At 40.3% G+C, this 27741-nt stretch overlaps 1 protein-coding gene across 1 annotated transcript; it reads right to left on the bottom strand.

Moving 5' to 3' along the window:
• Nucleotides 1-27440, bottom strand: sptbn4a (spectrin, beta, non-erythrocytic 4a). The gene is made up of 19 exons (XM_073479679.1): nucleotides 27318-27440; nucleotides 17319-17582; nucleotides 15990-16223; nucleotides 15659-15748; nucleotides 15288-15566; nucleotides 15062-15192; nucleotides 14681-14885; nucleotides 12050-12295; nucleotides 11783-11917; nucleotides 11221-11462; nucleotides 7666-7804; nucleotides 7451-7535; nucleotides 6916-7127; nucleotides 5097-6553; nucleotides 4882-4942; nucleotides 4517-4785; nucleotides 2743-2913; nucleotides 2540-2582; nucleotides 1-300 (listed from the first exon to the last, which is right to left on the bottom strand). The coding sequence occupies exons 1-19, from the start codon at nucleotides 27438-27440 to the stop codon at nucleotides 1-3; spliced, it is 4686 nt and encodes a 1561-aa protein (XP_073335780.1).
• Between the last annotated feature and the right edge of the window lie 301 nt (nucleotides 27441-27741).

The raw sequence follows: 27741 nt of genomic DNA, 5'->3' as shown, positions 1-27741 counted from the left end.
TCATTTGCTCTTTCCAGACGTGCTGGAGCCCCCTGCCCCGCCCTCCATTTTGTCGGCAATTTCTGACGTGTCTAACTTCTCCGAGCCATCCCCTTTCTCTGACCTCTCCTTCTCGGACCTCTCCTCCCCCTCGGCCAGCTCGGACCTCTCTGACCTGGCGTCTGCGTCTCCCTCCGACTTCTCCTTCCGCTCAGAGTGGTCGGGGTCCATGGACGAGGTGCCTGGCTTGTCCCACTTGGCCATGTCTTCATGCTCAGTTATACTGGTGGTGATATTTGAAGTCCAAGCCTTCAGGTCCTCCTACAGGGAGCAGAAAAAGACACAAGAATGTAAGGAGTCTCTTTCTCATGTAATATCTTTCTGTTGTGAATGTTTTCACATTATGTTTTGTGTTTGATTTACACCAGGTCAACATTATATATCAGTATTTGAGCCTTCAAGAGAAAAGAGAATCCAATTCAAACTGTACATATTCCCCTTATTTGAACAGATTCATCTCAGGTGTCAGTACAAAATGGTAAGTGACAGAGGCGGGAAATGTTTCTAGTACAGAAAGTGACAATAGAATTGAACATGACCTTGAAAGAGTGGTGGAAGAAGTACTCAGATCCCTTACTCAAATAAAAGTACCAATATAACAACTTCAAAATACTACATTACAAACAAAAGTCCTGCATTCACAGTACAGATGTATTATGAGCAAAATGAACTTGAAGTAATAATCTTGAAGATTTTCATGTAAATAAATATCTGTTATCAATGATGATTGAGCCTATGGCCCACTGATGAAAGCCCTTGCATTTGCTGTAATACCAAAGATGTACACTGGGTGTTGGTGGCGACTTTCCCAGCAAATATCACAAGCGGCGCACAGTTAGTGACGCGTTCACCCAGCAGTGGTTGGTTGGCCAGAGGGAGTAGGTGGTTTGCATCATAATGACCGGAATAAGTTAGCCTCATGTTAGACAATGAATAAGTATGTACTAGGGTTGGCCCGATGAACAATGCCATCGTTCAGCGGCGATGGCTGACAGCCACCGACCACTGATCCCTGACCATCGTAACCATTGTGATTCAAAAGGCTCCCCACCAGAGAGCTCAATTAAGTGGCGTGTCCCCTCAGAGTTGCCTTAGGGCAAGAGTTGTTGTTGATTGTGATATGTGGAGAGGAAATGAAAAGAAGTATGTTGCTGCTCAGTGCACTAACATTACGTCTCCATGTCCTGTTTATTACTTTCTTATTAAACCAGCTCAGTTAGGAGAACCCAAGACACTCAGTTAAATTTGTGGCAGCAGTGTTTCTTTCCCCAAGGGCCGCTGTTAGCTTAGCTTCCTTGGCTAGTCATCCAACGTTGTTTTGTGCATATGAGGCTGAACAGAGCTAAGTTACGGACATGTGGCGAGGAGACAAGGGGGCTTTTAAACCTGGCACAGGGGTGTATGTTGGTGGTAACGGGAGATAGTTTCCTCTGCAGGGTGAGATTCATGTCAGAGCAACGGCCTGAGGACAACACTGAGGGGACATGCTGCCTCAAATTCATAAACAACGTTGTCATCGTCCATCACATATTTCACTATAGACATCGTCATATGCCAATTCGGCAGACATCGCCCAACCCTAGTATGTACATAACGTTACTTTTATAGCAACCATTTTTTATTCAGTAAATAGTGAGTGTTATAACTACTGTCTCAGAAGACATCATTCACTTTCCGCTTTTATGTGGTGTTGTTATGGAGGTGTGGCAAAGCTGCCAACTGACAACTGACTGACGCCACACAGGCGACACTGGATCTCCGGGAAGCAGTGAGGTCCAAAAAATACACCTCCAATTGCCGCTTCCGGAGACCTTCGAGATTGCCACTTTAAAGCATCAATAGCAGAAGCAGTCATTCTGCAGCAAAATGTTGCCTGATATTTTGTTTTGTGGACTTTGTTCTCATTTTTGCCTTTTTCAGAATTATTGGATAATTTTACCTGTTTTGGGCCTCAAACTGTTAAATGTTTAAATGACAACATCTATGGAGTTGGAGGGAAAATGTTGCTTTGATATAATTGCTGACAACTCAGTGACATCTGAATTTTTGGGTGTTGTTCTTTTTGTGCTGGTTTAATCTTAAACTCTGTGTTGTGTTTGTTGCTAACAAGCCATCTAGCCTGCAAACTGACATCTGCAGCTCACTTCGGTCATTTGTTCAACAAGTTAAGGTGTGGGACAATACGTATGTTCATAGCTGTAAGTTAGACGAGACGGAGACTTCAGCAGTGTAATGTGTGTCGTTCAGTCTATGGCTCTTATGTTGTACACAGTAGCAGGCGCTGACTGGCTCAGTGTTACCGTCTGCTCTGCCTATCACAGAATGAAAAATAAAGCCGACTTTTAACATTATTGAAACTGTGGCAAACCTAAATTATAAAGGTGTAGTGTCTCTCTCATAGACGTCTTGTGTGGTGCATAGAAGGTCTGAAGTAAAGGACAGTGGATTGAGTCCTAATGTCTGCTTCTCTTAAACATGATTTAAATATGAATGTTCTTACCTCATCTTTTGCATGGAATGCAAAGTTGTTTCCATCGTTCATTCTGTTCAGAGAAAATCAACAGGGATTGTTAGTACTGCCCTTATCAGTCTAATGAATACTATATTATACTATAATATTTTGTGGTTTCATGTTTCAATCTTAAATCTGGAGTTTAATTTCAAAGGAAATGTACACAAATGCTACAATAAAGCAGCTCTTACTTCAGAATGAAGACATTTTTCTTCTTCTTGTATCCCATTGTAGGATCAAATGTGCAGTTACTAAGGTCAACGGGAGGCTCTTCATTGTACGTTGTGGTTTGGTTCCTTCCATCCTTGTAGAAGGTCAGCTTTCCCTCTTTCAGCACACAATATACGTTCACCCAGGACTTGCTGTAAAATCAAAATGACACATTAAGTGGCTCTTATCAGATTAAGATTCTGGACATAACTTGGACCAGTTGGATGTAACTTTTTTCAAATTATATTTTTTTGCTTCTACCCTAATAAACATTATATGACACAGTCATTAGGAATGTACAAGAACTAAATTTGGAAATGTATTTAATGCTAATTTGCTTGAATTGATTGATGGCTAAGCCGTTCCCCCTTAGTTACTGCTGCTGTGACTATTGTGCTTCCTTTTCTTACACGGCACAAACACAGTTTACAGTGAAAGCAGTGGCAGATTTACCAATGGAATTCTTTATCATTTCAAAAACTTGATTTCGGACATAGAAAGACAAAAGCAGTCATCTTCTTCTAGAATCTGATGAATCATGATCAGGTTGAAATGACATTAACATAAACTAGCTACATGAGTTGGTTGAAAACACTGTCACTGGCTGACTTTTAAATTTTTCCAGCTGATTGTTTTAAAACTATCATTTGTAAAAGGGGTCTTGAAATATGCACTTTATCACTACATAAGAGAAACTGTGCTAGGAACAACATTTCATATGAAAAAGCATCTTCACCCAATGAACCATGTATGGGGGACATTGAAATAAAGAAAAAGCAGTGCTCTTATTAAAGTTTAGAGCTAGTTAATCCTAGTATTACAAGTGTGATAAGGAAAAGTTTAAGATCAGACTGATATTCCTTCAAACATAAACCAGTTTTGTTAAATACTTTTGAGTAGTTAGTATGTAGTAGTAGTAGTAGTATGAGGACCAACTGATGTCACAGTGGTTGCTGGAGTGTTAAAACCCCAAAATCCAACAATAACATTAGCATAAACTCTGACAGCTTTATACAACACAGTGGATGTGCTAGCTGAAGTCTCGCTGAGCCAGACCTATCTCTACACCTTGTTTCTGCACTGTACTAGCACTGACTGAACCCATGATTATTCTGGAATGGGTGGAAATATGTTGGGGAGGGACATGTTTGGGTGTAACATTTCCACGTGGGGAGGTGTGCCCTGGCATTTAAATGGCTAAATCCCAGAAAAAGAACCAAGCAGGCCTGCCTCACTGCATGATACAAATCTTTTCAAATCAAAACATTTTCAGCATGTAGGTTGGTAGCTCAGAGATCGTTGTTTCTGTTTCACGTAGCGACGGAGACCTTGAAACACTCAAATTGCGGAAGGGGAGGAAAATGTTATATAATGTGTAAATATAATGTTAAATTGTTATACTAACCTACGAGCCTACTTCCTGTGAGTCAGACTATGCTATGTCTGTTAGAGCATAAAAACAACCGGTATGATTTATTCCTTACATTTTTGTTCTTGTGCTTTTGATTTTGGAAGCACGTCAATAAACATCACTTTAAAAACTCTTCAAATGGCGAGTTTTGTTTTTATTAGAAACCCATGCACACTGCTTCAACATGTGGGGAAATCCAAAGCTAAACAGGCCTGTTGTGACTTCATACCGTTGCAACAATTGGATAATTGCTGGACAGTTTTGGGCTTTGGCAAATGGTCAGTTATTAGCTTTGTCTTTTGTATAATTAATCATTAGTACTGTACCTATCATTAGGGAGATACCTATTTGGGCTTCTCTGCTGAGCTTCAAGGTCAGAGGTGGTAGCCTTTTTGCGGTAGAGGAAGCCTTCGTTTTGGGCAGTGTGTGAAGGTGGCTGAGGTGTCGTTGGGGCACCAGTAGCTGGAGCTGAACGAGAACGGCGGGTCTCCTCAGGCTCTTTTGGACGGGGCCTCCTCCTGGGTTTGGGGCGGTCTCGGGCACGAGGACGTCCGTCAAAACGAGTCACGGGTGCTGAGAGGCTGCTAGAAGGCCGATAAGGCTCTCCCCGTGCCTGAGACAGCAGGGAAAAGGGATCGTGACACCAAGACACAAAGAAAAATGATCATATAGAACGCTAATATGATACACTGTATGCAGGCTAACTCACATGTGCTGCTTCTCTCTCCTGGACTTGTTCTACAATCTCTGCCATGGTGGATCTCTTCTCCCTGCAATGAGTCACCCAAACAGTGAACACAATCATTATGTGACCCTAAAAATCATTAGGATCACGCTGGACAATGCTGACAAGGCAAACTGGAAAGCCAAATTTTGTTAGCATCATTTAAATTTCACTGTCACCAGCACAACTCATTCACATACCCTGAGCGTTTGTCAGAGCCCTCCTTAACAGAGCCCTCCAGGTCACTCGAGTCCTGCCTCTGCAGCCTCTGCTTGCTGCTCCCCTCCTGTTCACTGGATGACTGCCTCTCCAGGCGCCTCCTGTAGCGCTCCTGACGCACAATGAGCGGCAGCTCGTTGAGCCTGGCCTGGATCTCCTGTTCACTGGAGGTCTGTCTACCGAGCTTGTACTCCCTCTCTCTCCTTAGATGGTCCATCTGAGGATCGGAGCGGCTGCCACGGGGATCCCTCTGGAGGCGGCCGTGGAGGAGCTCCAGCCCTGACTCTGGCACCATGTCAGCCAATGGGATGTCCCCAAACTGTTCCCGCTGCACTCTACTGGCTTCTAGGAGGGGGTTTACAGCCTTGTGGATGTGGTTGATCCTGGGCTGCATGAAGTCAGCCTTCAGGTGCTGCCATGCATACGCCATTTTAGGGTCCATGATGCCACCACTCTGCGCCAGGTAACCAGAGCTACCCAGACTTCCACTGCTGTAATGATTTTGTGCCAGATAGCCTGAGCTACCCATTCCCCCACTGCTCTGATAATTCTGCGCTAGGTAAGCAGAACTCACCATGTTAGGCTGCTGTGCTAAATACCCAGAGCTTCCCAAATTAGGCTGTTGTGCCAAATACCCAGAACTCCCCATGTTAGGCTGTTGTGCCAAATACCCAGAACTCCCCATATTAGGCTGTTGTGCCAAATACCCAGAACTCCCCATATTGGGCTGTTGTGCCAAATACCCAGAGCTCCCCATATTAGGCTGTTGTGCCAAATATCCTGTACTCCCTAAATTAGGCTGCTGTCCCAAATACCCAGAACTTCCCATATTTTGTGTTTGGCCCAAATATCCAGAACTGCCCATATTCTGCTGAGGCATAAAGCCAGGGCTTCCCATTCCTCCACTGCTTGGCTGCTGAGCTAGGTTACCTGAACTTCCTAACCTGCCACTGGCTAGATGGTTTTGCATACCACCCACACACCCAGTAGTCAGCCCAAAGTACCCAGAGCTCTCTGCACTGCCAGCAGTTTGATGGTTTATCCCCAGATAAGTAGAAGTGTCCGCTCCACCACTCTGGGAGGTCAGCGCAGAGAAACCGGAGTCACTTCCACCTCCAGCTGCCTGGTGGTTCATCCCAAGGTATGAGGAGCCCACCAGCTTCGCGCTGCACTGCTGTTCCAGTCCAGAGTAGCCTGATCCATTTATAACCGGGTTGTAGCTGGCTAGGGTTGAGGACAATCTCTGGGTTGCAGTGGTGGCACCTAGATCCAGACTGGTCTGTAAGGGTTTGTGTTCTAGATGCGCCTGTACCGTCTGCCTCAAGAAAGGTGAGGTAGCACTGGTTGAGGGAATACTGGGCGTCAGACAAGATAATGGGAACATCCTTCGGCTGGAGAGTGGGGTTGTCTTTTTCTCCTCCTCTTTTTTCTTCTCAGCCTAAAGAGAGAGTTAACTAAATAACTAATAGCACTACACAAACCCAACTCAAACCAGAAATCAAACACAGGATGGTCCAATAAAAGTTATCAAGTTATCAAGAATGATTTGCTCAAACCAGTCTCTTTTAGTGGCTACTTAACAATGGAGCATGAAAGGCAGATGGGGTGCAGTGAGTGAGGGTACACGACATGCAGTAAACGTCATGAGGCAGATTTAAGCCCATAACGATGCAAACTCATGGCATGCGCTCATGCCTGCTAAGCAAACATAACATCCCAAGGTCACATTTTTTTTCCTGTAGCAGCATTAAATTGTGACTCCACCAAACTGATTAAACATTTATCTACAGTCAAGCTTACTGCGGAAAGCTGGCGGAGAGAGCTGAAGCGTTCTTTCCAGGTTACAGCAGCCTTGCGGAAGGCCTCATGGCGAAGGATGAGCTGCTCAACCTCGTCTGTTTGGGCCCGGGCCCCTCCTCCCTCTGGCTCCTTGGAGGTGATCAGCGGCTCCTTGGCCTTCAGCCAGGCTTCCGCCTTCACCGTCTCCTGGGCAAATTGGAACCTTTCCTGTTCTGGAGGTGACAGCAGACCGGCAGCACTGTTACCATCACACCACATTTTAATGCACACTCCAGTAGCAATTCTTGTGTGTACATTACGGTGATATTTACTGTATGTGTGAGATCACAGCTCGGATGTGTAACTTATCACTTCAGTCATGTTCAGAGTAAGTGTGTAACGTTAGCTCAAACAAGAAGAACAATAAGATTCATACATGATTCATGATAAGAGGACAAAGTGGAAAAACCATTTACAGTCTGAGCCCATTTGACATTTAACATAGTGTTGTGTTAAGAGCTGCCTCTGCTCTGATGTAGTCGTCTCTTCTACTCACTGCGCTGTAACTTTTCTTGGTGTTTGTCCCATTTTTCAATAAGATCCTTCTGCTTAGCCAGAAGGCTGTCCAACTTTTCTTTGATCTGTGGTGACAGACATATTGCAGTCATGACCATAACAACACACTGATACATCTTAAGTAATTGTACGCTTTTATGTATTTATTTTGTGGCATGTGTGATATTCATATGGGTTTTACTGTTTTTGTCTGACCTCCTCTGATGCAGGATTGCCTGCAGCTATCAGGATCTTGCCGAGATCTGCACACTGCTGTATTGTCTTGCTGCGGCCGTCTATTTTGGCTTTCAGCTCCTGATGTTGTTTCATCATCCCCTCCAGAGCCATCAAATCCCTAAGAAAGGGATAGATCAGAATATTTAGGTTAGATTTAGCAACAAATAATATTAAGGAATCAACAGACTGTAAAATGTTAGCTGAGTAATTCCAAAGAATACTCCTTTACAAACTGTAAAGTGCTGCTGGAAGTAGTTCTGAAACCCGGAATCGGAAACTCTTAAAGTCAAGGATTTTATGTGTATGGGTTTTTGGTTGGATGCCTGAAATAAGATGTGGGGTTAACATACAGTAAGCTGAAGAAATGTTCACGTTTTGTTCTACTACATAAAATACGTCAGGTCAAAACCCAAGTTTGAATTGTGAAGCGTTTACGTGTTTTTGGAAAGGCGTTTGCCATTACAAGTTGCTAAATGAGACTGCAGAGGTTGTTGGGGACATAAATCATCAATTCGCCGAACACAGAGACTCATCTACTCACTGGTTTATCTTTAAAGGCGGACTTCGGTTCAAACTATTCTAACTCTAACTTTACAACTCTAACTTTATACTACTATAGTAGTAGTATCACAAAGTATCACAAACAAAAAAAAGCCATGGAGCTTATTTTTGCCGATAATCCAAATGGAAAAATCCAACAGTTTTTGTTGAGGGAACCAGGGCGACGCTCACTACCAGGTTAGCCTACAAAAATACATCATCCCTGCTGCTCTCTATATAGTGCTGTTAACACGATTAGTCAAGAATAAGACGATAGTCAGAATTTCTAGTTAGTGGCGTGGCTCTAGGGATGGTCCGAACTACCAGATGGATGTGTATGTAATGTGTTAAAGACATTCATGGTGCCCAGAAGAATAATAATAATGACTTTGGTGATCAGCTGACTTTTCCTCTAGTGCCAGCAGCTGAACCAGCTTACACCTTCCACACACAAATAGATAATGTATTACCTCCATGGACGCAACATGATAAACCCTTCTGATATTGGTTTCTATAGCCATTTATGCTGACAACACCCGCTGCATAATTCTTGTTAATAATGAGCATTACAGCCTCACAGAACCACAGGACTGGTTATATACTCTTAGTACTGTGTTTTGTTTTCTAAAGATTATTTTTGGGGCCTTTAACCTCTATGTCTAATACTGTTTAGTAAAGAAATGGACAGGAAATGTGGGGAGACATGCAACAAAGACTGGATTTGAACCAGGTGCCTTATGATTGCATGTTTTGTTTTTTAGGTCGGTTTCAGGCCACCATTGGCCTAAAAACTAAATGGACAAGGATTTTGATATTTAATTTATCATTGAATTCATTTAAAAATTAAAAAATGTCAAACATGTAATGGTCCCATCTCCACAAATGTAAGCATTTGACAATTTAATATATAGCCTAGGATCACAAATCACAAATTTTGAGTGTTTTACAATCTATAAAGCATCCAACACCTTCTATCCTTGTCATTGTAAATCACTGAACATCTCTGGGTTTTGGATGGTTAATTGAACTGAGCATTTTTTGACATTGTATTAACAGTTAGTCGATTATAAAATAAGCCACAGACTAGGGATTATTTTCATTGTTGATTAATCTGTCCAATATTGTCCCGAATCATTTTTTAGTTTATAGTCGTGGTCAAAGTCTTCTGAAAATGTGACCAGATCAAAAATATACATACAACAAACTGAACAAGTGACCAATTTTGGGGATTATATAACATTTGTGTGAATCAAATTTGCTTTTTAGCATGGTGTCTTCACTTCTTCTGAGTGATTATGAATGATAGCTGATGACTTTTCTGGGCCCATTTTAACAGGGCTTGTTTGATACACCCATTAGACTTAACCACAAACACTACAATGGGAAAGTCTAAGGAACTCAGCATTGATCTGAAAGAGCACATTTTTGATTTGAACAAGTCAGGAAAGTCACTTGGAGCCATTTCAAAACAGTTACAGGTCCCAAGATCAACTGCACAAACAACTGTTTGTAAGTATAAAGTGCATGGCACAGTTGTGTCACTGCCATGATCAGGAAGAAAACACAAACTATCACCTGCTGCTGAGAGAAGACTGGTCAGGATGGTCAAGGGTCAACCAAAAACAAACACAAGTGTGTTTTGCATTAACATGGGCTGAGCAAGATAGAAAGCCCTTGCTCCTGACGTGGTGTCTTAAAGCTCACCTTAAGTTTGCTGCTGATCACATGTACAAAGAAAAAAACCTTCTGGAGGAAAACTCTGTGGTCAGCAGCAATATGTTTGGAGGCAAGAAGGTAAGGCCTTTAAGAACACCATGCCAACTGTCAAGCATGGTGGTGGTAGTATTATGCTGTGGGGCTGTTTTGCTGCCAGTGAATCTGCTGCTCTAAAGAAAGTAAATGGAATAATGAAGAAGGAGGATTATCTCCAAATTCTTCAGGAAAACCTAAAATCATCAGCAGAAGATTGGGTCTTGGGTGCAGTTGGGTGTTTCAACAGGACAATGATGTATCAATCAAAGGAATGGATCAATCAGGCTAGAATGAGGTTTTGGAATGGCCTTCCCAAAGTCCTGACTTGAACCCCATCGAGAACATGTGGACTGTGCTGAAGAAACAAGTCCGTGGCAGGAAGCCAACAAATTTAGTTGAACTTCACTGATTCTGTCAAGAGGAGTGGTTAAAAATTCAGCCAGAGGATTTGGTCACATTTTCAGAAGACCTATAATAAATTAATTACTGAACCAAACTTCATAAATTTGTGACACTGGAACTCAAGACCATGGTATACATGTTCTTTACATGTGTATATAAACTTTTGACCACGACTGTATAAAATTGCAGAAAATAGATTAATAAAAAAACAATAAATAATTGTTTTTTAAACCCAAGGCGGCATCTTCAAATGTCTTGTTTTGCTCAACCATCAGTCTAAAACTATGACATAAGAAAAAAAAAGCAGAAAATCTCCATGAGAAACTGTAACAAGATAATTTTTAATTTTTCCGACTGAAACCAATCATCAAAATATTAGCATAATCAACCAAACATTTTAGCTCTGTCCTCCAGACAGGAAATGTACGTATGTTTTGCCATCTTTATCGGTTCCACAGTCCTGTATGGTCGCACATATGTTCATATATCGACAGCTGCTCTAAGATTTCAAGCCAAGTGTGAAGGAGCTGGGATCTTATTGCACAGTGGAATTGGCTGGGTAAAATGACAAATAATGGCAGTGATTAAAATTGAAAATTTATGGCCAAAAATACATCATATGAAAAATTGAATAACAGATGTCATATAAAATTAGGTCAAGGTGGCAGCCTAATTCAACACAGTAATGAAATTCTGTCTACAGGGACAGCACAAGACCACAAAGACTTTTGGTTTAACTGAACACTAAAGCACACAATGCAGTTACTAAACCTCAACCATACACTGTATACAGTAGGATCAATGCACAACATCTTAACAAGCATATGTCAGATGTCTTACCTTGGCTCATCCCATCCTATCTGGCCCATGATGCCTTCCATCCACATCAGGTTTTCACGCACCACTGAGAAGAACTGCACCTTGTCGGTTACTGAAGTGACCTGGACGCGGCTGGCCTCACAAGAGCTCAGCAGCTCCTTCCACGCCTCCATCACTTCTTGCTCTTTGACCATGATGGCCTCAGCTTTCTCACCAGCATAGATGGTTCTCAACTGGGCAGCGTTCTCCTGCAGCTGCCTCACCTTCACCAAGACAGGATGAAGAGAGTTAGTGGCTCAGGCGTGGAAGAATGGTTGTGTTTGTAGAAAATACATTGAACTGAAGTGATTTAATTAGAGGTTATGACTGTTGATAGAACAAAAAAAGCTATTTAAAACAAGCACAAAGAAACAGGCATGTATTTAAATATACTTATTTATTCTAAGGGCTAGGTTATCCATGGATATGGGAAAGGATTCAGTTTTTTGTCAAAAATATGTTTGGTGAAATGTATATGCCCTCATCACAGCGCTCATGAGCAGCAAGTACAGTGTGTGACTCAGAAAGAAATCAGATCACTTGCCTGTGCCACTAGGAGTTGAAGGGCATGCTCAAAAGAGTGCATGAGTCTCTGCAGGGTGGCTGGGTTGGTGATGTTGGCTTGGCACGCCCTCACCTCTGGCAGCTGCTTCATCTTCCCTGCGATCTGAGCCAAGACCTACAACACAGGACAGCATCGTCACGAGCGTTTTAAAAATAGAAGCCGCATGTCCCAGACTGTCTACCTTTGAAACGGCTATGAAGAGCACTGTACACCTGAATCATAGGCTGGTATTTGTTTTGACTGTACCTCTTTGCAGTCAGTGAAGAACTTGTGCAGCTGGTGCGATGCTGCCAACATCTGTCGGCGGGTCTCCATCAGCTCCAGGAGGTCGGCCCACGACTCGTTCAGGCCGTCCTTCCACTCAGCAATGGTGGCTGCGTCCGAGTGGCCGCAGTCGATCATCTCGTTCACCATTTTGTTCACCTGCTCCATGCGCTGCTGGCCAATGCTGTTGGTTTCTGAGGCAAACTTGGTGAATCTCTCCTGAAGCACCTGGAACACACATAAACAACACAACACTACAGGGACTGGACACAAGAACATGAACTAATTCATTCTGATACAATGTGATAATGCTGTGCATTCATTGATGCAAATGTACTACCTTTGTGAGGCTCATAATATTTATTATTTTGAGAAATTTTTGAGGCTTTCTATACTGCTAATTATGCTCATTCTCAACCCTCAACCTTCTGTCCTCTAGACCGTAACCTGGAAATCAACAGAGGTCCACCACCATCAAGAATGTTTCTATTCCTTAAATGTGTCTAAGTAAGACGAGACTAGGAGCTTAGAATGAGGAACCACAGGTGTAATTTTGTATTTGTTGTTGTTGTATTCTGTTAGAATCTGTTTAGTGAATGGTCAGTAGATTTAATGGGACAGTAAAACTGCAGTACTGGCCAGTAAAACAATTATAATAAATAGAAAAATAAAAAAATAAATAAGGGTGGATTTCCACTACCTGTGGAACCTGGAATAACAGCACCACTCATCTTTATTCTAGAGCAGAAAACATTAGCTGACTAATCCATCAGGTAACAGAAAATTAATTGGCAATTACTTTGATGTTCACTTTCTCATTTTAAGCAAAATTCCAAACTAATGTTGATTATTTTAAGCTTTTTTTTGTGTTTTATCACTATAAATTAAATATCTCTAGTTGTAGAAGTTGTCAGACAAATGAGTAATTTGGACACATGATGGGCATTTTTACAGACAAAATGATTAACTGATTGATCGAGAAAATGAGTAATGGCTAATTGATAGATAATTACAGTAATCTTTAGTTGCAGCCCTTGTCTATTCATTGCATAAAGATTATGAAACATAAAAACTGAAAACTATTTTTCTTCATCAGCCAAGACACAAGTCTCTTCTTAGTTTTTATTACCTACTCATCTTGGTTCATGTAGGAAAAACATACTGCTGTACAGACACAGTCACAGTTATCCTTCAGTCCTGAGCCTTTAACCTTTTACAAACAAATTATAGATTTTAGAGATAGAACATTTATAGCTGTTTTTATTGCTCTCTCATGTCTCTCTATGTTCCTCCACTAAAAAAAACTAAGCAGCCATTAAACATCAGGTGTTTTTCTTTCAAACTGCTGCTTTATTAATTCCACCCATTAGGACAGTTGCAATGCTATACATCATGAGTTACTGCCGTCTCCTCAAAATGATGCTGGATTGACAGAGAATGTCCCGCTTGGTAAAAAAAATCGAGGATGAGTCCTTGTGTCATGTAGCCAAATGGACGTGTTTTCCTTCTGTGAAAAGATTTTGGATATTTTTGCATCCGGCTCACAAAACCTCAACTATAGTCACGACTTTATAATCATTTTTGCAGCTGTAGCTTGTGTATATCAGTGTTGATGTAATTGTCCAGCTTATCTAGGACATCTATTGACAAGAATAATGACTGTGAGGCATTTCATGTTGGGGTTATTTTGCATGTAACATCAGCGTACATTACATTTTTAAATAATTTTTATGTTTAATATATCTTATATGTCCATTATCACATGGTTTTAATTTAAACATAATTGTCCCATTTTTTTAAACACTATAGGACTATATATATATATATATATATATATATATATATATATATATATATATATATATGTATATATATATATATATATATATATATATATATATATATATATACATATATATATATATGTATATGTATATATAGGGCTTACTGTCATGTTGTAACTGATCCTGCGCATAAACCAAAGCATATAAAACTCATATTTGGAATGTATTGTACACGCACCAACAGCAGCCATTCTTACTCATTAATTCAATGGCTCATAAAATAACCATAATTACTAATTTACTTTATCCTCTTGCATTTTTGCTTCTTGGCCTGTGGCATGTTTGCTATGGACATTATGTTTGTGATCACAAGAAAACATTTATGAATCATCATAATCAAATTAAAATCTCAACATGAAGCTGAAACATTAAATCAGAACATTACATTTGCTCAGAAAGTAACAGGGCTTAAAAATGAAATGAAATATTTTTGATTTTTACATTTGATTTTGCTTTATTTTCTTTCAGTTTGTTTTTAATTAGGGTAAAACAGTGTACATAAAACAGGTTTCTTTAGACTTAGACTGTTTTATTACAATCTTGTAAGTCTACAGTGAAAAAAACATGTTTCTTTCAGCTTTTTGTATAACATAACTACTGATTAATTAACCACTACTACTTATTTCACTTATTGCATTAACAATGCAACTGTATTTCATTGTTCTGGTGCTATGATTATATGATCATGGTTCATGGTGTAAAATTACTCAGACTGTAAAATTTTAGTATCTCCTGTCATAAGAGTAGTATAGCATGCTGATGGACTGACCGTGACATCCTCGAGGTCTTGGCCCAGCTCAGTAGAACTTGCCACTCCCTCACGGTCAGTGATCCACTTCTCTAGCTCTTCCACATCCTTGTTGAGCTGATAGAGCCAGTACTGCTGCTCCAGCTTGGTCTTCCTGTGCTCGACCATGTCTTTCAGAGACACATACAGCCGGTCTATGTGGGACTGCTGCTTGGTGATTTGCTCACTGTGGAATATTGAGAGAAAATAGAATGTAGCAGCTACAAATAAGATGAGCATTAACAATATCACCCAAATATTATCCAACACTGTAGATAGAGCATGAAAAAATCTAACTTTCCTCTTTTCTTCGGCTATATGTGTGCTTGGTGAGTGCATGTGTGATGGCGGTTCATTCCACACCTATCTGGGTGTCCAAGTTCCAGAAGATGCTGGCATTGCTGGGATAGCATGCCTACAGTCTCTGCATATGTTTCCACTGTTTGCTCCAGAGCCAGGTGGGCCTTCAGCAGCTGCAGCGTGCTTGCCTCATCCTGAAAATATCAGAATAATGTAAGGATGTGATTTCACATGTTCACTTAAGGTTTATGCTAACAAAGACCTGTGTGACTATCAGGGCTATCCTTACCGTGCCTTTTTCTTCATTGACCAGATGAAGCTTCTGACCTGACAGCCAGGACTCCACTTTAGCTGCCTCAGTGTAGTACTGCTGAGACTGCAGAGTGGCGTCCAGCAACACAGACCTCCTCTCCGTCTCCAACTGCAAAACCTCCCACAGTTGGCGCACATGCCCCGCCCCTTCACGCACAAACTCCACCTCAGGAGTCCTCAGTGAAGCGATAATCCCCGCCCTGTCCAGAACCTCCTCAACACGAGCCCGCCGTCCTGTCAGCTCCCTCTGGAGTGTCTAAAGGACCAATCAGAGATAAGCAATAAGAGGTGAGCAAGTTTTGGTCACATTTCAGCTGAATATGGCCAAATGTCATATTTGACACTTACCTGGTTCTTTTTAACATGCTGCTGTACACTCTGGAGGTTATTCCCATAATCCTTACACGAGGCCACGGGAAGCCTCTCCTGAATCCACAGCTATCACGTAACAACAGTCAGGTCATTACATTTTCAGTTTATGTAAGGATCTATGTACAGTATCAAACATGGAAAGCATCAGTGAGACACATGAACTTTGTATCATTGATTAAATCTTTTAAATTCTGATTCCTTAAATATATGTACCATAACACCGTCTACCTTAACATACTAACTCTGACAGATGAAGCAGAGAAACCCTATAACTTGAAAGGATTGTAAAAAATAGGTCTGCACTCACTATCTCATCCTCCAGGTCTTGGGCGACTTGGTGCATCTCTTTGGAAGCCAGCAGGATGCGGCGTCTCTCCTTGAGGGGCTCAATGAGGCGGACGATGCGGGTCTCTACCCCGTCTGACTGCTCGCCGCCCTCCCTTTCACCTGCCGTCAGCCCTCGCTGGGGTAGGCAGACCCCCTGCAAGCTTCCCAGGTCTCCCACATCCTTGTAAAAGTCCCCTATCTGAGACTCCATAGCCTACACCACAGGGAAGGGGAAGGTCATCTTACAGCCATATGACGGATGGACAAACACAGCACATCAGCCGCTTTCCTATCAGAACATTTCAGGGTTATGTAAGCAGGTTGTCTCACTGTAAGGAAAAAAGGCATATGGTGCATTTTTTAATGCCACTGAACCTCGTGTTTGAGAACATGCTACAACAGCGGCCTCTTTGGACACATGTCCGAGCTGAGTTAAATTACATAAACAACAATGAGCTGAAGTATGCAGTCTGTCAAAAGCATTAGCTACATAAGGGGAGATTAGAGAGTTTTAGTCATACAAATATTTCTCATGGGCGAAGGTGCTGTGGAGGTATAAATAGTATTTTTGGTTGAGGTAAATATCACAGGGTGGAGTCAAGGTTATAATTATTTGGCCAAACTGAAGTCGACTGGTAGTCTAAAATAAATGTAGCAGGACTCAAGGACTAAATCATTGTTTCATTTTTTAAACCCTTGTTTAAATGTTTTGAGGTACTTTACATTATTATAGTATTTACATGTGATGCCACTTTATACCTCTCTCCTCTACTACATTTCAGAGGTGAAGACTGTATCTTTTACTCCACACATTTGTTTCAGCTAGATGTGTTGGTCCAATTTGTAAGGTTAAGTCAATTAGAGATTAAACTACCCAAAAGTAAAAACAATTGTTAAAATTAACTCCACCTTCACGTCAATAAAATGTTGCTTACACATCATTTCCTCATAAATAATTGATGATCATTTTAAATGTATGACTTTTACTTGTAATGAGGTATTTTCCTATTGGGCTAGTATTACCTGTGAGTAAAAGATCCCTGGAAATCATGCTGAGCAATAAATACTTAGCTATGCTTGTGCAGAGCAGTACAAAGGACAACATGTTAGACAAGGTGGAAGACATGCAAAAGTAAGAGTATGACCAGTTATGGTGGAAACTCCACCAACATAATCGGTTGTGGCTGCAGAGCAGCTCCCTTTCCCATGTGAAAGTGTTTCATATATAAAGGATTTTTTGGGTCTCAGTGAAATAATTTTATAACAAGAACCATTCTTTTGAGAGACCCTGGAGAGCCTTGAGACTTGCCTGGAATTTCTGGAGCTGCTCATTGAAGGTGGGCAGATGGTGTGCCTGCTCCAGCTGGGGGGGCTGCTGCTCCAGGTGGGAGAGCTGGTTGTCGAGGTCCGAGTAGCTCTTCACAGCCGGTTCTGGCTTGTTGTTTTCAAAGAGCTGCCGAGCCTTGGCTTTGGTCGTGATCTCCAGGTCGGACCAGCACTCTCTGATCTCCTCCAGCTTTTGCTGCACGACTGAACGCAGCTCTGGCTTCTCCTGGATCAGCTCCTGACCCTCCTGCAGATACAAAGTGTTAAACTGCAGAACATATTTCAGATTGATCACAAGATCACTTTAATGTAGGTTACTTTGTATTTTCACACGTGTTAAAGCTATCCTTTTTAAAAATGACATTATGTGCTGGACTGTCATTTCTTGGCTCAGTGACTTTTTGCTTCTCGCTTGTATACCACTTTAATGTCAGCTTTTGCTTCCAGGGATGGTTCTTATGGGCTGAGACGGTTGTTGCTTCACTTGGTACCAGAGATCTGTGAACTGTACAACTGCTGCAAAGAACTGTCCACCATTTTAGATTTCAAGCACAAAGAAAATCTTTGTCTAAATCAAAATGTATTGATTTTAAGTGGATTTTCTTTTCCATGACAATGATTTTTACATAACTGGTGACCTTTTAGCAACTGTCTTTACCAAAGGGAAGTGGTGTTCAAAGAAAGAGCTGTATGGTATTGTGCCAAACAGCCCTATTCCTGCCCTCCACACCTCAGCATCACACTGTTCTAAACCATGAATGTGGATCCTGTTTTTTTCATCTGTTATATGTATTACATTATATCAGAAAGGAGAATAAAATTTGATAGTGCTGAAAGTGAGTGGCTAAATTCAGTTTTGTCCCCAAAAATAGCTTGGGAAAACACAGCTCCATGCCAAGGCTGGAGCCCCCTGCTTGCAGAGAAGCAGGTGTATGGAGCAAAGTTTGGCCTCGGGCTGACCTAAAAATCATGCATGGCAAGTCTAATAAACCCCTGTTCTGTCCTTCGCCTGTGCTCCTCTGCTCCTCTTCCCTCCACTAAATCTTGGGCTTTGTTCATGACGTGATCTGGATGGGGAGATGCGGTGAGATCAAAGCTTGTGGCGTTTTCCCTGTGTCAATGAAGCTCTTCCCTGAACTAGATTATTAGCAGTCTCCTCCCATACCTAGACTTAGGGGAGTAGGAGGTGTTTTCCTTCTGTGACAAGATTTTGGATATTTTTGCATCTGACTCACAAAAGCTCACTTACAGTGAAGATCTTCACAACTAAAAGCACCTGATAATGTTGCAGATTTCTTCTATTTTTTAAGAAACATGCATATATGCTCAACATCCTTATGTCACATTTGATAGTGGGTGATGTATTCATTAGTTACTTAGCTCGATTTTGTAACAACCGTGCATATGTTGGATTTTATCTTCTAAATTCTGCTTCTCTTCTTTATCTTTCACAGAGAGCTGGACCTATATCCTATGGCTTTCATAATGCAGTGCTGCATTCCTCCTCTTGGCACAGGCTCTCTGCTTAACTGCTGCTAGCGCTCACTCTCTCACATCCCTCTCTCTCGCTCCTATCTTCCCTCAGCCTCGCTCTCCCTCCCATAATGCAGAGCCAGCAGAAAGCAGGTCTCTCTCTCTCCTCTCTTGGCTTTACTGACACACAGAGTGAGGCAGAGGGAGAAGAAATCAGAGAGGGGGTGGAGAGAGGAGAGGAGAGGAGAGGAGAAAGGCAGAGTAAAGGAAGAAGGGAAGCAAAAGGAGGAAGAATCAAAGGTTTATGGAACAGGAATGAGGCTGCGGGTGTGCTGGGCTGTGCTACAGCCTGGGCACAGTTGGATCCAAAGGGCATCTGTGAAGTGAATTTTTGAGGCAGTCATGGCCGACGTAGTGCGATATTTTAATGGCTACCACATATGAATCATGCTATTGGGGAAGCATTGTGTTGCCAAATTCTGCAGGCTTTCTTGTAATGCTGATGCAGCACAATGAAATAGTGGGTGGGATTAAAGGGCTTGTTTTATACTACTGGCACAAACAACAATGTATTCACACCTACTGTATGCATCAAAGTAACACTATGCAACTCACGCTGTTATCTGCATGATACTTAGAAAAAAAAAAGATTAAAAAAACATTAAACATCCTAACACCGAGCACACATCCAAATTCTATTTTAGCTGATCAAAGTGTCATAATGTTGTAATTATCACTACACAATGCCACCTTTCATTCTTTGATTCCATGTTGTCTTTTCAGCCCAACCCACAATGCAACACTAACACAACACATTAAAGCGACGTGAAACTATCAACTTAATGGATTACCATTACTTACAATTCTGGACTTTTCCCTCTGAAACAACTTTCAGCTGTGACGCTCACTAAAAATATAAGTATATACTAATATAATAACTAAAAACACAAATTCATGTCTTTTGAAATCATGTATGAATAAATGGATCCCACCATTTCTAAAAGGCTAAATAAAATGAATGTCATCATGAACTTATCTATTATTACATATCTATTATACTATTTTATTCCCATCTGTGTTTTTATTTCCTACTGGCTTCATTTTAAACCATTCCCTGACCAGTGATGCATGGATGACATGCAATGCTAGTAGCATGTTATTTCTGAAAGAACCATTGCCATCAAAGACAGAAACTTATCATTCATGAAAGCAGTTGTTTAAATACAGTTACATGCTGTAATATTTTTAAACGCTAAAATAGCAGAATGGACATGTATTTATTGTACATTGCGGAGCTATGATGGCAATGACAGTTGTCATAAAATAGCATTTTGATTTAGATTAAGCAAATAAAGTAAGTACATTTAAGTACATGTAACATGAAAAAAAGCATCATCTGGAAAGTGAGGGTGTTGTAGTGAGTTGGATAATGGACGTTAGAGACAAAATGGGGGAATTGGTAAATTCATCAATACTACAATGTAGAAGTGAGAGACTGTTAATTGTGCTTCCGGTTCACTTTTTATTGAAATGTTCCATGGACAAAACTAAATCACTGAAAGCTGGATGTTATAGATGCGAAACCTTAGGTGTTAATTAAGGCATAAGAGGGTTTTTAGATATATAGGACTTTTCAAGAGCATCAAAACAATCAAATTCATATTGGATGTCAAAGCAATCTATAAAATCTCAATGTAACAAGTACACTAATGGACTAAAGTGTGCTCGGAGTTACAAAGTCAAAAAAAGCCCTGAGAAAATGGCTACCCGCAGCTTTCTCCATTTCAAAAAGTATTGCATATATATTATATATATATATATAGTGTTTGTGCAATGCTGTTTTATAACAGGAGCATGATATGACTTGGCTGAATTTATAACTGGCAGTGTTTAAACAAAGAACGAATGACAACGACAAGACTTCACTGTAGAATAAACAATAAAAGTGACGTATATGTGTTACAGAATGCCTTATTTAAAAAAACAAGCACAGTTGTCGGTTTCATCAAATTTAAAACATTTGCACTAACTCTAGCTCAGACATCATTGAAGTAAGGAAAAAATAAACCTCAGGTCAATTGTCTCTTGGTCATTTTTTCACTTTGCTGACGAGGTTGTTTGACATCATTACACAAGTTACTGAGAAAACTAATAATTAGTCATTTTAGAAACTGTTTAGCTATGATCATTTCATTCACTCAGGACACTCGTATCTTACATGAAACAGCTACATGGCCAATTAAGAACTAGAAAGGGTAAGATGTATTCTTACTTCATAATGTCAGTTACCAGTAGTCTCAAAGTTAGCCAACAGAATTATAAAATCTTTTAGTAGACGTGACCTCTTTAATTATGATAATTTGATGGCAATGTTGGCTGTTAAACAATAGGTTTACACACACACACACACACATATATATATATATATATATATATATATATATATATATATATATATATATATATATATATATATATATATATATATATATATATATATATATACGTCGTACTCATACAGATCTCTAAACATGATGCTTTGTATGAGGTATTGTTATATGCTTCATCTTGGATAAATGAACTAGCCCGAGCCTTTATCAATCATTTATTTGCATTACTACTTCATTTATTAGTAGCAAATAAACTATAGGATAAAACAACGTAACATTCTTTATGATAATTAAATAACACATGACAACCAAACTACCCTGAAATCATGTTTAACCTGATGTAAGCTGTGGGACCTTCACAAGATCCTGATGTTGCATTGTGGATGGCACATAGTTGAAATAGCAAAAAAAAACATTTATCAGTCCACACAACTCCATTCTTACATGTGGCTACAGTAAATGGTCCTCTGAAACTGTTGCTGCTCTGAGTTACAACTGCAACTCCAAAAAGAGGTGGGACAAAGTTATGGAGTGCTCCAAAAACCCCTGTTTGGAACGTTCCACAGGTTCATTGGTAACGATAATAGTATCATGACTGGGTCTGAAAGGGGATCTTTTAAAGGCTCATTCTTTCACAAGCAAGGGTGGGGCAAGGTTCTCTACTTTGTGAAAAAAATGCATGGGTAAAGACTTTAAGAACGACATTTTTCAACACACAAGGAAGCAAGGAATTTGGCCAAATGCAAGGAATTTAGGGATATCACCATCTACAATCCATAATATCATCAAAAGATGACTGAATGCCAGTGACCTTCGATCTCTCACTGCACTAAAACTGGCATTGTATAAAGGATAAATACTTTTGAAAACTGTTGTCTGTAAACACAGTTCGTCGCTTCATCTATAATCTCTAACATGCAAAGGGAAAATCATCTATCAACTACATCCAGAAATGCCACTGACTTCTCTGGGCCCCGAGCTCATTTCACATGAAGTGATGCAAAGTGGAAAGTGCATTTCCTCTTCTCTGAACCTGTTTCGTCCATTTTCAGCAACACACTAAGCGGAGTGGACACTATAAAAGCAGGAGATTAGTGGAAGTAATTACTAATTAGGAACACAGTGGGCGAAAGGGTTAAAAATAGGGAGACTCTATCGAATTGTAAGTGTTGGCAGGTATGATGTAGTTAAATGGATTCTTTTTTTGTCTGTTTTAACGTCCATGAGGGTGCATAGGGTGTTTTATTTTGAAAACTGACTGAATGCTCTATGTGGTTCCTGTGTCTGACTTACTGCTGATCTGCTCTTTACAGCTTGATGCAGCTTCCATCAAAAATAAACTGCCCGCATGTTTTAAGCAGAGCAGAGCAAAGAGGCGCTCCTGAAACAAGCTGCATTCAGATCAATTCATCATCAATTCAGAATGAGTGTGTATTTCTAAAGAAACAATAAAGTTTATCAATTTGAACATCAAATATCTTGTCACAATTTAAATGAATGTAATGTCAGAAAGGATTTACAAATCATTGCATTCTGTTTCTATTTACAATGTCCCAACTTTTTTGTAATAGGGGTAGTATAAGCCTTGTTGTTCAGTGTTGGAATTCTGCCTGATATTATAGAATGTGTGAAGATAAACATTACTTTCATAAGAGATGAGATGAAAATAGTTAGTATTAGTTTTGAGGAAATGAAAAACTGTGAAACTAGTTCCAAGCTATGATAATGTCAAGCTTCTCTACTTCTTCACTTACTGGTTAAATAAGACTGGTGATATTCTACAGTTTTCTTTTTAGCAGTCAAAGCATGATATACAGAAATGTATTCCTCCATGCCATAGTTAGCCCAAACAGTGGAACATTTTCTTTTGCTTCAACCCATGTCATTTTTTATTTACTCATTATTAAACAGTTATTAAAAATGATAAAACAAAGAGAGGGCTGGATGCACGATTGACTGTAGTTTGAACACAAAATTAGTTCTAGCTCCATTGTTGTCCACAAACTATTAGAATGATATTAGTGAGCCACACCATTCCTTTCGTGACATATTCCTTCATTAATGTGAACATGGCAATTCCATATGCAACGTCCTGCTAACATTTTCTGGAGCATGTAATGTATGTAATCTACTGAAAAACGAAACTATACTGTTTATCTGCATAATAGGGAAAAACAAAGGTGTTACTAATGATGGCCAGGACCCTGAAACTAAAGCAGCTAAATTTAAATAATCCATTTTATCATTTACACATTTGCTTCTCCTACTGTGAAAAAGGCTGACTGAGTGAGGTGGACCTACACAATCTTAGGTGTGGTCTATTGGCATGTATTATTTGATCATGGGCTTATTTACAGTAAGAAAATTACAGAATATTGCCAGCTGAACATACAATGACACTGACTTTACCGTATGTATTCAAGAGAGGCAATCATCCCTTGTTAACCTCCTTTACCAAATTTCTACAAATCACATACAAAAGAGGAAATGAAAATAAAGAGTAAAAATATTTAGGTTTGGAAATTGGGACTGTTCAAAAACAGGTAGAAACTAAATGAATGTATAAAGATGCCCCTAACATTTCAGACAGAGAATGTGGATATGAAATATTACAGCCACATCTTTCTTTATCTAATAAAACAGACAGTCATGTTAAAAATCATTAAGCAAATGTACTGATAAGTATGTAAGTGTCCTGTGTTCATTAGTCTGTCAGTGTTCTACTGTATTTACTACAGCGACACAGGACCACATTTTGTCTGTGTGTTTACAGGCACTGACCCCTGAGCCCATGATAAGGCTTGGCACAAGGTCAGCTGTGAGTCCTCTCACTGTAACAGAGAAGCTCCCACAGATCCTCCACCAACAGGAGCCGGCCTGGAGCTGTGTGCCTGCTTCATGTGCTGAGTAAGTACTGAGAGAGAACAGAGGTGAGGGGCCGCGGCGGGAACCCTTCCAAAAGGACGCAGAGTTCTCCGATCATGGCAGGACGCGGCGTCATCTTTTCTCTCTGTCTCTCAGGTAACGACAGAGAGTGAGATGGGGGTAGATTAAGTGATGTTAGCAGGGCTAGGAAGACACAGGGTTCTCTGTAACTGCCTGTACGGGGCTACGTACACAGGAACTTTAGGAAAACATGCCAATCAGCAAGGGGAGAGACAATCTCTGTGGAGCAGCCATCTTCTGCACTCAGTGTCAGTCCTTTCAGTTGATTTATCTGGTATTTGGCATGAAAGGTTATACGAATGTGCTGATGATTCAGAAGTAAAGCAGTATCCTGTTTCAGTCCGTTTTCATCTCAAGTTGAGATGTCATTCTGGGCAGGACCTCTCCATGTCTCTCTGAGTAGAGTCACGTGACAGGCAGAACATTAACTGTATTCTTTTAAATTCTGGAAACATGAAATATTCAAATTATATTGTACACATATATTAAAGGCAACTGGTCATGGGTTAAAAGGTGTCATGGTGGTTCGAAGACACATACCATATAACTACACTGTCAATGGTTCCAATGATCTGGACCTTTGTTGCCTATTTCATTTTTACTGAAAAAAATATAAAAACAATCATCTCTGTAGCACCACAATGCTTCATTTTAAATGTGACGCATTTCACCTTTATCAAAAATATTGCAGCTCCTGCGATTTGAATATTGAGATTGGCCATATTGCGATAACGCTAATATTTAGATACATTTTGCATCTCTAAAATGAACCATGGGTTATACTGCAGTGGTGGGTCCCAGGACATTTTATTTTATTCACTGCTGTTGAAAAAAGACTCAGTCAATCAGTTACTGTAATTATTAGTTAATCTAAAATAGAGGATTCCTCACATTTGAAAAGCTGGAAAAAAAGAATTTGTTGGCATATTGCTTGAAATATGGCCGATGATTAGTCAATCATCAAAATCAAATCCAAATCAATTGACTAATCCATAAATTGACAAATCTGCACTACATAATAGAAACCAAAACGGAAACGTAAGTGTAAAAATAGATCTGGCAAACCATATTTGAACATTAGTGTTTTATAACCTCTATTTTATACAATACATACCAGAGATACTAAACCTATTTCACATTATTCTTTAATTTCAAATAACATTATAGCACACTACAGTATTCAACAGACTATATTCAAACAAACACAATATACTGTACTACTAAACCATAGGGTGTAACACTGTCAAGGACACGAATGAATATGGCTGCACAAATTCAGTGACTAAACCTGGGAACTTATAAAAAACTGTCTAAGAAAAAATAAACAAATACATCTGCCAAAAGCACAAAGCTATCTGCAAACACTGATTGGAATCTAAAAGTCATCTTTAAGCTCTTTTGCATCGTGACTGAAAAAGTTGAGGTGTCTGCTGTCTTAATGGGAGGGTCTAGACTTTAACATGATAAGCCTTAAAATACATTTCACACATGGACAACCAGGATGGCTAATGAGGATTTCCTCATTAGGTAATATACAGTAGTGGGGTTTGTCTTCAAGGACCACGGTTATAATTAGTTACACTGCCATCTTATGAATATTTAATAATACTGTATATACTACAAAAAACAATGTGTAAAAATCTATACAGTCTAATGAATGTCTTAATGTATTCAATAAAAAATTAATACACTTGAAATATCAACAAAACATCTTAGGATATTATCAGACATGTAAATACATTTTAGCAAGGTCAAAATCTGATAAAACTCACCGACACTGTGACTACATTATTCAGCTTTAAATGTGTGTCTAGGAGTCACATGTAAAGTATTCAATCACACCTTCTGTCATACTGGTACAGGCAGAGGGCAGATAGAAGCCACTCATTTGTTTCCCGGTTTAAGTGAGAAAACTGAGTATTAAATAATCAAAAACATTGCTGACAAAACACACTTTGCACAATTAATTATTGTACACTGACAGATTTCATCCCGGTGCAGCGTTTGGCCACTAAAATGCTGAAAGGAAATTAGTAATCTGCTCATTAACCTGCCTTAATTTCCTAATGAGAAAATAATAATTAAAATATTTATAAAAATGGGGGGATTATAGGATTCCAGCTGCAAAAATGGTTTCTCTCTGACATTTCGCTAATGTTCATATGATGCTTGGGGGCTGAATGCAAAAGAGCACTTCCTGGTTTAACCACTCCAGCTTTTTTTTTCTCTTTTTTTCACCCAAGATCTCATCAGTCTGAATCAATTATTATACATCACTACACATTTACAGCACATACCTAAAGTCAGCAATTCTATTTAAATTGTTGAAAAAGCGTCACACTATGACACACTATTGGTTTAAGCAAACTTCACTTTACTAAGTGCACTTACATCTCATATTCTCTACATGTCTTCGTCAGCAGCAGCCAGACATGTGACTGAGCTGAAAATTACATTTTTCTGATAGCAGCAATATGTTCGTGACTTAAACCGGCCAAATGCAATGTGCCATTAGCAGAAATGGAGTCTCATTGACTAATTTGCATCTCAAGAGCCCACCTGAGCTTCACTGAGGCAGAGGGCATGGAGAACATTCTGTGTGGAAGGGATGTTGCTCTGACAGTGTAGCAAAGCATGATGGGAATGCGGGGCAAAAAAGCTAGAATGTTTTTATGATATGAACTGACCTTACATCAGCTGTGTGTTACTGACTGATACCATTTGTGAATAGAAGGAGATGAAGAAAAATGCAGTCTCTATGTTTTGCCTCAGCTGCTGCAAAGGTTCATGTGTCCTCTATATAATTCACTGTAACCTCCATAGCTGAGCAATGAAATTCAGATGGTCTAACTTCTGTGAAAAAAGAGCAAAGAATCACAGGGACCATACCACCTGTGAATCTGAAAACAACACAGCCACTATAGCAATATAACCTTGAGAATGTAATTCAGGATGTCCCCAAACCAAGAGATGAAATGACAGCTGAGTGATGACATCTCTGCCACTTTCAACTATTCAATTTTACTGCCACCACACCCACGTTCATCACTGTTTCTCAGTCATGTGCTCTCTTTGGCATGGTACCCTCCCCCCGACTCACCTGCTCTGCCTATCTGACCTCCCCATCCAACCATCCCTCCCTCCATCATCATGCCCTGGTCACCTCCACTCACCTGTTCTATCTTGGCCAGCCATTCTTTATTGCGGGCCAGCTCCGCCATAAAGGCCTGGTGCTTCAGCCACTTCCTGTGTAGCTTTTGAGCCTCATCCCGCGCCGTGTCTCGGGCCATAAGCATCTTCTCTTCCACCCGCTGTCCCAATCACTCAGCTAGGGGAGACAAAAATAGCCACCATCAGGAGCCCAATGCTCGAGCCAGCCCTTCTTCCCCCCTTTCCCACAGGACGTCCTGCCTGCCTCGACGCAAGAGCCACCCGCTCTGCTCTGCAGGGGCCTGGGTACCTGTGCTGTCACCACCCACCCCAACCCCCACCAGACACCCTTTTCTGGAGAAAAAAAAATCAAGATAAGCACCTCAGCAGCAGTGGTAGCAATGGAAGCACTCAAGCCCTTCCTTTGGGTCGCCCCTGGGTCCTCAT

This window comes from Pagrus major, chromosome 13 (assembly GCF_040436345.1).
Source record: "Pagrus major chromosome 13, Pma_NU_1.0".
Classification (NCBI taxonomy): Eukaryota; Metazoa; Chordata; class Actinopteri; order Spariformes; family Sparidae; genus Pagrus; species Pagrus major.
Note: the sequence above shows the minus strand (reverse complement) of the source record. Positions and strands in the feature narration are given on the sequence as shown.

Bases quoted from the DNA above. Each gene is read 5' to 3' on its own strand.
- sptbn4a (XM_073479679.1), bottom strand. From the start codon at position 27,440: ATGCTTATGGCCCGAGACACGGCGCGGGATGAGGCTCAAAAGCTACAC. The intron at 15,749-15,989 runs GTGAGTGCAGAC...GTTACGTGATAG, and splicing joins AAGACCTGGAGGATGAGATA to CTGTGGATTCAGGAGAGGCT. The intron at 7,805-11,220 runs GTAAGACATCTG...TCCCTTTCTTAG, and splicing joins ATAGGATGGGATGAGCCAAG to GGATTTGATGGCTCTGGAGG.